Source organism: Rhinopithecus bieti, unplaced genomic scaffold (genome assembly GCF_001698545.2).
Source record: "Rhinopithecus bieti isolate Rb0 unplaced genomic scaffold, ASM169854v2 scaffold_21531, whole genome shotgun sequence".
In the NCBI taxonomy this organism is placed as follows: Eukaryota; Metazoa; Chordata; class Mammalia; order Primates; family Cercopithecidae; genus Rhinopithecus; species Rhinopithecus bieti.
In genome coordinates, this window is record NW_016810386.1 from 60,594 (window position 1) to 72,907 (window position 12,314).

General features: G+C 39.2%; 1 protein-coding gene across 1 annotated transcript in view; it reads right to left on the reverse strand.

The window, feature by feature from the left end:
* Window positions 1-1,622: 1,622 nt before the first annotated feature.
* Window positions 1,623-12,314, reverse strand: part of TMPRSS12 (transmembrane serine protease 12) — a 45,920-nt gene continuing 35,228 nt past the window's right edge. The window contains exons 4-5 of the mRNA XM_017891737.1: window positions 4,101-4,243; window positions 1,623-2,241 (exon numbers count right to left, since the gene is read on the reverse strand). Coding sequence (XP_017747226.1) covers window positions 1,990-2,241; window positions 4,101-4,243 — 395 coding nt within the window. The 3' untranslated portion in view covers window positions 1,623-1,989. The remainder of the gene's footprint in view (window positions 2,242-4,100; window positions 4,244-12,314) is intronic.

Below are 12,314 nucleotides of genomic sequence, written 5' to 3' on the forward strand. Positions count from 1 at the left end.
CAGTTGGATGTGGTGGGGTGCGCCTGTAGTCTCAGCTATGCAGGAGGCTGGGGTGGATGTGGTGGGGTGCGCCTGTAGTCTCAGCTATGCAGGAGGCTGGGGTGGATGTGGTGGGGTGCGCCTGTAGTCTCATTAAGCAGGAGGCTGGGGTGGGAGGGTTGCTTGAACCCAGGAGATTGAAGCTTCAGAGAGCAATGATTGTGCCATTGCACTCTAGCCTGGGCAATGGAGAGACTCCACCTCCAAAATAAATACATAGATAAGAAATGTAAACCTAAAAAGTAATGAGAAGATGCCTTTAAAGTGAAAAGCAAAGGTTTCTCCTCTAATACTGGCAGTACCTTTTAGAAAAATTTCTTTTTATTAACATTCAGAGCTATCAAGCGAATCTGAGTGATATTCAGGTAGTATAAATAGGAAAAGACTGGTGCACCATGTTAATTGCTCTATAAGCATTACCATCTATGAGACCTTGTTGATGGATAAGCTAGGAGCTCTTTCAAGAAAAAACAACCAACATTCCATCAGTGTTGCTTAGTCTATAAAAAGCATAGTCATCTATTCCTTGAGTGGGATAGATGACCCCAATATTAAGCCAATAAACAATACCCCAATATTAACAATATTAACCCAATATTAAATGTTAATATTAAACAACATTAACCCAATATTAAACCAATAAACAATGATCCCAGTGTCAAACCAATAATCAAGAAAATTAATACATGGGATATTCATGCTTAATTTCATTTAAATCCTGAAATTAGGCTGACACAAAACAACTACAAAGAACACTTGGTTTTGGATGGGTTGAATGTAAAAAGAAGGATAAGAAAATAACTGTTTCTCCTTTGCTAATGGATTCTCCTTAGTTCAAGGGAAATGAGAGTCGACTAATAGTACATACAATTCAATCACCCTTTTCTTTTGTTTCATTTTTTTTGTATGTGTATGAGACAGAGTCCAGTTCTGTCGCTCAAGCTACAATGGCGTGATCTCGGTTCACTGCAACCTCCACCTCCCAGGTTCAAGCAATTCTCGTGCCTCAGCCTCCCAAGTAGCTGGGATTACAGGCATGTACCACCACGCCTAGCTAATTTTTGCATTGTTAGTAGAGACAGGGTTTTACCATGTTGGCCAAGCTGGTCCTGAACTCCTGACCTCAAGTGATCTGCCCACCTCGGCCTCCCAAAGTGCTGGGATTACAGGTGGGAGCCACCATGCCTGGCCCTCATTTTCTTTTGTTTCTTTTAATTCGTTTTATACATTAGTGATCACAAAGTTTATCCCAGGTTGGTGTCCCTCTTTTACCTGGCACGCTTTCTAGTTGCTTGTCACAGTTAATTCAGAGGCCCGATGGGATACACAATTTTAGCGTGGGCTTCAAGAAAATAAAGTTTAGAAAGTAGGTTATAATGCTGGAAAAAAGTCAGAAATTTCTAAATAAAAGTAAATTATTTGGGGTGTGTATACCATAGTTCTCTGTTGGCAGAGGAAATGAAGTGCTGATATTAAATAAATGGTTTCAATTCGAATTTAGATAACAGGTAAATACTTGTTTCTCTAAATATACTTTGAGAATTGGAACCAAGATTTTAATTCAAAAAAATCATACAAACATGTTTTAGAATAAAATCTAAGAAGGAAAGAGTTTTGATTAACCAAATAACAGCTTTCATTTTAATTATAAACTATTATTTGGCATTTATACACATAAAATATATGTTTAACTGAATATTTTGTACAAACTCTATGAGTATTCCAGATACAGAATTATGATTATAAAATAATCAAGATATTTCAAGGAAGCATGTGATTCAGTGCCAAAATTACAGTGGTTCATCTGTCACAATAGTTATAGCCCATAAGATGCTGACATGAGAACTCTATGTAGGCAATTAATTGCTAAAAGAATAAATGATTTTCATTATGTAGAACATAGAAAGGGGCACAATGCAAAATAAAGATATGAAAGCCTTCAGAATGTCTTTATGTTGTTGCTAGTAAGATGACAAAACATAAAGCTATAAGGATCTGGCCATGTAAAATATTTATAGTAAGTATGCCTTGAGTGCCTGCATGGAAGAAGTGCTCTGTCAGCCACTTTTGGTAGAAGGATGGCCCAATATAGATACCAGGAAAACCTCTTCGACCACAGCCATGTCCGTAACTGGTAATTCCCATTACAAAAAATCTTTTATATTCTGGTAAGTAGCACATTAATGGTCCACCACTGTCACCCTGTCAAAAAAGTCCCAAAATAGTGTTTGTTACTTGTAGTATTCTTCAAGCAACAGTAATTCTGGAATAAATTATTTATATCAAACATACATTTATATAAATACATGTTTTCAATATACCCCCAACTTATAAAGATCATAGATTTTGAACTTAATCTTCCAACTCAAACAGGAGGAATTCAGTTTTGCCCAGGTATTTGGAGGAACCATACAGCTGGTAGATAAACATCTCATCTGCCCACTTTTGAGCCAGAATACTATAAATCAAATTGTTTGGATTTTTAAATACAGTTACTCAGGGGAATATAATTTAGGAAGTGTGCAAAATATTGTAAAAACTGTCTATTATTAGAATATTCTCTTGCTTAATACTGTGTGTGGAAAGTATAACTCTAAGATGTATGAAGGATTCTTTTAGGCATGTGTGTGGTTTGCTTGCCAGGGAGAGGAGTAAACTGGCATCTTGCAAGAGATGACAAGTTTCTAAGTGTTGACAATGGCTAGTGCAGCAAAATAAGCGTAAATGGCAAAGCCTCTCAGTAGTATTATAAATGACAGGTCACTTTCATAGTCTATACAAAATTATGAATGCACCCAACACTGTCACTAAGGCCTGTTAATGCACTCAGAACAAGGACACTGAGATAGCTGTTTCCGATTCTCTATACAAGGCAGGCATTGAATAATTATTTTTTGATGAGGAGGATGTTTGGCCTAGGAATGCAATCCAATTAGAATGGATTCTTTACTATTTTACTCAGCAAGATTTTTAAGGAAAAGGACACAGGAAAGAGAAACTTTAGATTGCAGAAATGAGAATGAGTAGGAAAAGGTGAGAGTGTGGGGTACTCAGGAGTGAAGGACTAGTAGATTTGGAAATAAGAAAAGAGGAATAAAGGAAGAGTAAAAAAGCATGAGACAAAACAAAAAATGGATCAATTGTACTTCTTTAAAAAATTAACATTTGTGCTGCAAATGATAACCTCAGAAAAGTGAAAAAACAGTCTACAGAATGGGAGAAAAATTTTGTACATTGTACATCTGGTAAGGGACTTGTATCCAGAATATATGAAAAAGGCTTATAACTCAGTGATAAAAGACAACTCAATTTAAAATGAGGAAGAGATCCAAATAGACATCCTGTAAAGCCATATGAATGGCTAATAAATACATGCAAAAATGCTCAACATCATTAGTCATTAAGAAAATGCAAATTAAAACCACTATGAGATAGCACTTCACACCCACAAGGATGTATTATAATAAAAAAGACAGTAACAGGCTGGGCGCAGTGGCTTACGCCTGTAATCCCAGCACTTTGGGAGGCCAAGGTGGGCAGATCACTTGAGGTCAGGAGTTCGGGACCAGCCTGGTCAACAAGGTGAAGCCCCATCTTTACTGAAAATACGAACACAAATAGCCAGGCATGGTGATGTGCGCCTGTCATTCCAGTTACCTAGGAGGCTGAGGAATGAGAATCGCTTGAACCTGGGAGGCAGAGGTTGCAGTGAACAGAGATTGTGTCACTGCACTCCAGCATGGGTGACAAAGCGAGACTATTTAAAAAAAAAAAAAAAAAAGAGCTGTACACTTTTAAGTAGGTGAATTATATCTCAAAGTTAATGATTTAAAAAAAGGATTCAAGGTAAATTCTGCCTAAGGTTGACCCCGATGATAGTAGAAACCATGGAATCAGGAACCAAGAAGATTTGGATTGTTGAAATAGTTAAAAAGGAGAAAAAATAATTTAGTATTTTTAGGCCTGATAATTAAGACCACCAGAAAGTTATCAAAGGCCTTGTTTGACAAGTTCGCTTCTGGCTTCAGAAAATATTTTAAAGGAAAATTACTTCGTCTTACCCTGCAAGTATCAAAAGCTCCATCTTCATCACCTGCACAAAATGAAGTGTTGGGAATTATTCCCCCATAACTCCTCTCAGAATTACACATCTCTCGAGAAATATAATGCACTTCTGCGTCTTGTAAAATATTTGTAACGTTACCTGTTAAAAAATACCAGTAAGTTATCTTGGAGCACAGACATTTTACAGTGATTTAAATGTTGGTGTTTTATAACCAACATTTTATAAGTTTTCTTTCCAAAGTGACTGATTCAATAATTATGTAAAAATATATTCATATATATGTGTATGAATATGTATGTATGCCTAGGAAGATTGTAGAAGAATGTTTACCTAAATGTTTGCTTGTTTTTGAGACAGGGTCTTGATCTATTGCCCAGGCTGGAGTGCAGTGATGTGATCTTGGCTCACTGCAACCTCTGCCTCCTGGGTTCCAGCCACTCCTGTGCCTCAGCCTCCCAAGTAACTGGGATTACAGGTGTGCAACACCACACCTGGCTAATTTTTTTTTTTTTAAATTTTTGAGATGGCATCTCGCTCTGTCGCCCAGGCTGCGGTGCAGAGGCGTGATCTCGGCTCACTGCAAACTCTGCCTCCCGGGTTCAAGCGATCCTCCTGCCTCAGACTCCTGAGCACTCACCATTATGCCCAGCTAATTTTTGTAGTTTTAGTAGAGATGGGGTTTCACCATGTTGACCAGGCTGTTCTTGAACTCCTGACTTCAAGTGATCCACCCACCTCGGCCTCCCAAAGTACTAGGATTACAGGTGTGAGCCACCATGCCTGGTCAGATGTGCCTTTGTATATTCCCACTAGCAAAGTATGAGGGTTCCAAACTCTTCACATCCTCATCAAGGCTAGTTATTGTCTAACTTTTTAGTTATAGTCATCCTTGTGTGTCATCCCAGCACTTTGGGAGGCTGTTTTAAAATTACTGCTAGTGTATAGAAATGGAATAGATTTTGTATATGGTCTTATACTGGCTGTATTACTAAACTCTGTTAATTCCAATGGATTTTAGAGCCTATTTTAATTACATCATCTGTGACTAATGAATATTTTGTTATTTCCTTTGTAAGTTGTGTGCACATCTTTTTCTAGTATTAACACACTTGGTAGGACTTCTACAATATTGAATACAAGTGGAGAAATTGTTCCTAACTTTAAAGGAATGTTTTACTGTAATGATGTTTGCAGTAGTTTAGAGGTCAATAACCTTAATTAGGTTAAGGAAATTCCCTTCTATGTCTAGACTGTTAAGAGTTTCTAACAATGCTTCTACTGCATTTATTCAGATAACATTTTTTTATCCTTTAACCAATCTGTGATGAATTACATCAAGAGACTTCTAATTTTATTTAAATTATTATTTTTGAGACAGGGTCTCTCCCTGTTGCCTGGGCCTCAGAGTGCAGTGGCACAATTAGCTCACTGCAACCTCAAACTCCTGGGTTCAAGCAATCCTTCCACCTCAACCTCCCAAGTGGCTGGGACTACGGGCATGTGCCACCATGCCTAGCTAATTGTTATTTTTGGTAGGGATAGGGTCTTGCTGTGTTGCCCAGGCTGGTCTCAAACTCCTGGCTTCAAGTGATCCTCCCACCTTGGCCTCCCAAAGGGCTGGGATTGCAAGCATGAGCCACTGCACCCAGCTGAGACTTCTAATTTTATTTTATTTCATTATTATTTATTTATTTTTTGAGACAGAGTCTTGCTATGTCACCCAGGCTGGAGTGCAGTGACGTACTCACTGCAACCTCTGATTCTTGGGTTCAAGTAATCCTCCCTCCTCAGCTTACCAAGTAGCTGGGACTACAGGCGCGCACCACCACGCCAGCTAATTTTAAAATTTTTTGTAGAGTTGAGGTCTTGCTATATTGCCCAGGCCATTCTTGAACGCCTGGGCCCACGCAATTCTCCTGCCTCGGCCTCTCAAAGTGTTGGAATTACAGGTGTGAACCACCACAGCTGGCTGACTTCTAATTTTAAACCACCCTTGGATTCCTGAGATAAACCTAATTTGGTTATGATTAATTCTATTATTTTTTTGAACCAGGGTCCTGCTCTGTTGCCTAGGCTGGGGCCTAGTGTAGTGGCACAATCATAGGTTGCCGCAGCCTCAGTCTCCTGGGCTCATGTGATCCTTCTGCCTCAGCCTCTTGAGTAGCTAGGACTACAGATGTGCACCACTATGCTCAGATAATTTTTTAGTTTTTTTGTAGAAACAGTGTCTCAGTATGTTGCTCAAGTTGGTCTTGAACTCCTGGCCTCCTAATTTGGCCTCCCAGAGTGCTGAGATGACAGATGTGAGCCATTGTACCTGACCATCAATTCTATCTATAATATACTTTATAGATGTAGTGTGTTATTACTAATAATTTGTTTGGAATGCCTGCATTTATAACATTGGGCTTTCTCTTACTACGATTACTTGATTTTGGAATCAATAATAGGATTATTCTCATACACTGAGCTGGAGTATATTCCTTCCTTTTGTATTCTTTGGATGCATATATATAGAATTTAAATAATCTTCCTGTGGTATTTTTTTTTTATTATACTTTAAGTTCTAGGGTACATGTGCACAACATGCAGGTTTGTTACATATGTACACATGTGTCATGTTAGTGTGCTGCACCCATTAACTCATCATTTACATCAGGTATATCTCCTAATGCTATCTGTCCCCCCTCTCCCCACCCCATGACAGGCCCCAGTGTGTGATGTTTTCCCCTTCCTGGGGCTGTCCCAGCTGTTCTCATTGTTCATTCCCACCTGTGGGCAGTGAGGCAAACATGCGGTGTTTGGTTTTTGTCCTTGCTGCATGGGTTTGCGAGAATGATAGCTTTCCAGCTTCATCCATGTCCCTACAAAGGACAATTGAACTCATCCTTTTTTATGGCTGCACAGTATTCCATGGGCTGTATATGTGCCACATTTTCTTAATCCTGTTGCTATCATTGTGGACATTTTGCGGTTGGTTCCAAGTCTTGCTATTGCTGAATAGTGCCCACAATAAACATACGTGTGGTGGTGATCTTTATAGCAGCATGACTTATAATTCTTTGGGTATGGGACACCCAGTAAGGGGGGAATGGCCTGGGTCAAATGGTATTTCTAGCTTCTTAGATCCTTGAGGAATTGCCACACTGTCTTCCACAGTGGGTTGAACTAGCTTTACAGTCCCACCAACAGGCTGTAAAAGTCTTCCTATTTCTGCACATTCCTCTCCAGACCTGCTTGTTTCCTGACTTTCTTAATGATCGCCCATTGCTAACTGGTGTGAGGTGGTTATCTCATTGGGCTGGTTTTGATTTGCATTGTCTCTGGATGCCAGGTGATGATGGAGCATTTTTTTCATGGTGTCTGGGGTTCGGCCTGCATAAATGGGTCTTCTTTTGAGAAGCTGTCTGTTTTATATCCTTTGCCCACATTTGATGGTTTTTTTTTTCTTTGTAAATTTGTTTGGAGTTCTTCGCTAGATTCTGCGATATTAGCCCTTTGCTCAGATTGGGGAGTAGATTGCAAAGATTTTCTCTTCAAAATTCTCTAGGTTGCCTGCCTTCACTCTGATGGTAGTGTTCTTTGCTATGCAGAAGGCTCTTTTAGTTTAATGAGCATCCCATTTGTCAGCTTTTGATTTTTGCTTGCCATTGCTTTTTGGTGTTTTAGACATGAAGTCCTTGGCCCATGGCCTATGGTCCTGAATGGTATTGCCTTTGCGTTTTCTTTCTAGCGGTTTTATGGTTTTTAGCATCTAACATTAAGTCTTTTAATCCATCCTTGAATTAATTTTTGATATAAGGGTGTAAGAAGGGATCCAGTTTCAGGCCTTCCACATATGGCCTAGCCAGTTTTCCCAGCACTCATTTATTAAATAGGGAATACTTTCCCCATTTCTTTTTTTTGTCAGGTTTGTCAAAGATCAGATGGTTGTAGATATGTAGTATTATATTTGAGGGCTCTGTTCTGTTCCATTGATCTATATCTCTGTTTTGGTACCAGTACCATGCTATTTTGGTTACTGTAGCCTTGAAGTATAGTTTGAAATCAGGTAGCATGATGTCTCTAGCTTTGTTCTTTTGGCTTAGGATTGTCTTGGCAATGTGGGCTCTTTTGTTCGGAGTTCTGGTTTTTTATTTTTGAAAAAACCTAATTACTAATTCAATTCCTTTACACTTTATAGGACTATAGAGGATTTCCATTTCTTGTTTGGTCAATTTTGGTTAGTTAGTTACCATTTTCATATTTAGTCAATTTGTTAATTTCAGTTTTGGTTGTTTACAAAATAATTTATTCATTTTGTCTAATTACTAAAATTTACAGTATAACATTTTAAAAAGTACTGTGCTATATGTTAGTTCATAATATTAATTCGTTTTTGTGCCTTCTTTCCTTTTGCCATCAGTCTTACCAGTGGTTTGTTGTTTTTTCAGAAAACTGGATTTTGGCTTGTTGGTTTTCTCTTTTCTATTTTCTATTCATTAATTGCTGTGCTTCCCTTTATTTCTTTTTTTCTGCTTTCTATGGGTTTAGAATGTTCTGTCTTTTTTTAGTCTCCCTTCATAGTAGCTGAGACTACAGACATGCACCACCAAGCCTGGCTGTAATATTCTTTTTTTTTTTTTTTTTTTAGAGAGAGATGGGGTCTTGCTCTGTTGCCCAGGCTGGTGTTGAATTCCTGGGCCCAAGCAATTCTCCCACATTGGCCTCCCAGAGTGTTGGGATTACAGGTGTGAACCACTGTGCTTGGCCACTGCAATGTTTATTTAAATTTTAAAAAAGTTAGACTTTGAATTCATAGTGTTCAGACTTTATTCTTCAATACTAGGTCAAATATTTGCTTTTCCATATGATTCAAACTATATACATATATATTTTTTGAGGTGGAGTCGCAGCCTGTTGCCCAGGCTGGAGTGCAGTGGCGTGATCTTGGCTCACTGCAACCTCCACCTCCCGGGTTCAAATGATTCTCCTGCTCCAGCCTCCCAAGTAGCTAGGATTACAGGCTTGCGCCACCACACCCACCTAATTTTTTGTATTTTTAGTAGAGACGGGGTTTCACCATGTTGGCCAGGCTGATCTCGAACTCCTGACTTTGTGATCTGCCCATCTCGGGCTCCCAAAGTGCTGGGATTACAGGCCTGAGCCACCACGCCCAGTCTCAAATTAAAAATATATATTTCTAAAACTTTAAATTTTATGTTTTACCTCTATCTGCAGCTGTCAAGTTTTACTATGTACCATATACATTATTGTTCAATTCTAAGTATTTAAAATTATTATGATTTCCTCTTTGACATATGAGTCATTTAGTAGTTTTGAATTCTCCAAATGTGTAATGTTAAAAAGCTTACCCTTTTGTCATTTTTTTACAGCTTTATCAGAGTTTCATTTACATAACATGAATATCACACATTGTACCAATGCAGTTGAATGATTTCTGGTAAATTTATCCCAGCACCACAATCCAATTTTAGAGTATTTCCTTCACCTCACAGAGTCCTCCTATGCTCACTTGTAATCAGTTCCCAGCGCCAGCCCCACACTTAAGAAATGACTGGCTGGGCGCAGTGGCTCACGCCTATAGTCCCAGCACTTTGGGAGGCTGAGGCGGGCAGATTACCTGAGGTCAGCAGTTCGAGACCAGCCTGACCAACATGGAGAAACCCTGTCTCTACTAAAAATACAAAAAATTAGCCAGGCATGGTGGTGCATGCCTGTAATCCCAGCTACTCGGGAGGCTGAGGCAGGAGAATCGCTTGAACCTGGGAGGAGGAGGTTGCGGTGAGCTGAAATCATGCCATTGCACTCCAGCCTGGGCAACAAAAGCAAAACTCTGTCTCAAAAAAAAAAAAAAAAAAAAAAAAAAAAAAGACTGATTTCTGTCTCTATAGGTTTGCCTTTTCTTGAAATTTTGTATAAATGGAATCATACATTTGTAGTCTTTTTGTATACAGCTTCCTTCATTTAGCCATATACCAATGTTTTCAAGGCTCATCTATTTTGCAGGATAGTTTTCTTCCTTTTTGTTGTTGGATAGTGTTTTGTTGAACAGATATATCATATTTTGTATATCCATTCACTAGTTGGTGGACTTTGGATTGTTTCCAGTTTGGTGAGTTATTAGTTATGCTATGATGAGCATTCTTTTTTTTTTTCAGACGGAGTCTCACTCTGTCACCCAAACTGGAGTGCAGTGGCCGGATCTCAGCTCACTGCAAGCTCCGCCTTTCGGGTTCACGCCATTCTCCTGCCTCAGCCTCCCGAGTAGCTGGGACTATAGGTGCCCGCCACCTCGCCCATCTAGTTTTTTGTATTTTTTTAGTAGAGACGGGGTTTCAACGTGTTAGCCAGGATGGTCTCGATCTCCTGACCTTGTGATCCGCCCGTCTTGGCCTCCCAGAGTGCTGAGATTACAGGCTTGAGCCACCGCACCTGGCCTATGATGAGCATTCTTAAGTTTTTGTGTGGACATGTTTTCATTTGTCTTTGGTAGATATCCAGGAATGGAATTGCTAGGTCATATGGTAACTATGCTTAACACGGTAAGTGCATATTTAACTTTTCAAGGAACTGTCAAACTATTTTCCTAAGTGGCTTTACCATGTTACATTCTCCTCAGCAATGTATAAGGGTTCCAGTTTCTCCACATCCTTGCTAACACTTGATTTGTTAGTCTTTTGGATTATAATCATTTTAGTAGTTGCATAGTGGCATCTCATTGAGGTTTCAAGGATGTTAACATAAATATATATTTGAAATGAGGTCTTGCTGTGTCACCCATGCTGGAGTGCAGTACAGTGATCATAGCTCACTGCAGCCTTGAGCTCCTAGGCTCAAGTGACCCTCCTGTGTTAGTCTCTCAAGTAGCTGGGACTACAGGCATGTACCACTGTGCCTAGCTAATTTTTATAGCAACGAGATCTTGCTTTGTTGTTCAGGCTGGTCTCAAACTCCTGGCTGCAAGTGATCCTTTCACCTTGGCCTCCCAAAGCACTGAGATGACAGGTGTGAGCCACTGTACCCGGCCAGTGTTAACAGTTTTTCATGTACTATTACCCATTTGTATATCTACCTTGGTGAAACGTGTTTTCAAATCTTTTTTGTTTCTGCAAACACTATGGCGACTTATCTTTTCAAATCTTTATCCAATTTATTTTTTATTTTTTTGAGGCAGGCTCTTGTTTTGTTGCTCGGGCTGGAGTACAGTGACACAATCACAGCTCAACCTCATGGGCCTCAAGCGATCCTCCCACTTCAGTCTCCTGAGTAGCTGGGACTACAGGCATATGCCACCATGCCCTGCTCATTTTTTGGTATTTTTTTTAGAGACGGGGTTTTACCATGTTGCCCAGGCTGGTCTCAAACTCCTGAGCTCAAGCGATCCACCTGCCTCAGACTCCCAAAGTTTAGGGATTACAGGCGTTAGCCACTTTGCCTGGCCTTAAAACAAATTTTTCTTTACAAATTCTCGTTAATGGTAACAATTCACACGACTACTTCCAACCTTATTTTCTAGTCAGACCCTTCTTAATAAACCACATATTTTACTTTACATCATTTTGGTTCAGGGAGTCCAATAAAATTATTAATTTCATATTGAAATGAAAATGCATGCAACAAAAACTTAATAAGGAAAGGGTTTTCAGAATGATAATAATATGTCAAATTAGCATTTACATTCCTGGCAAAAAGCCAGTTGGTTATGATGTATTATCATGTTTTATACACTGCTGGAGATATTTGCAGCTCTTTTTCCATTGATTTTCTTAATGGTGGCTTTTGAAGAGGATATATGTTTAAATTTTGATGAAGTCCAATTTATCATTTTTATTTTTATTAATGGTTGTGCTTTTAGTGTCCTAAGAAATCATTGCCTAACCCAACGACTCAAAGACTTTTCTCTTTGCTTTTTCTCTAGAAGTCTTACCACTGTAGCTCTTATACTTAGGTCTGTGATCCATTTTGAGTTAATTATTTCTCTAAGTCTCTTTGTGCTCCTAAAACATATCTTAGACTGCTTATAAACAGTTGCTTAATAAACAACAGGAATTTATTTCTCACAGTTCTGGATGCTGAAATTGAAGATCAAGGCACTGGCAGAATCCGTGTCTGATTAGGGCCATTTTCTGGTTCATAAATTGTGACTTCCAGCTGTATCCTTACGTGATGGAAGGGCAAGGCAGTTTTTGGGGGCCTCTTTTATAAG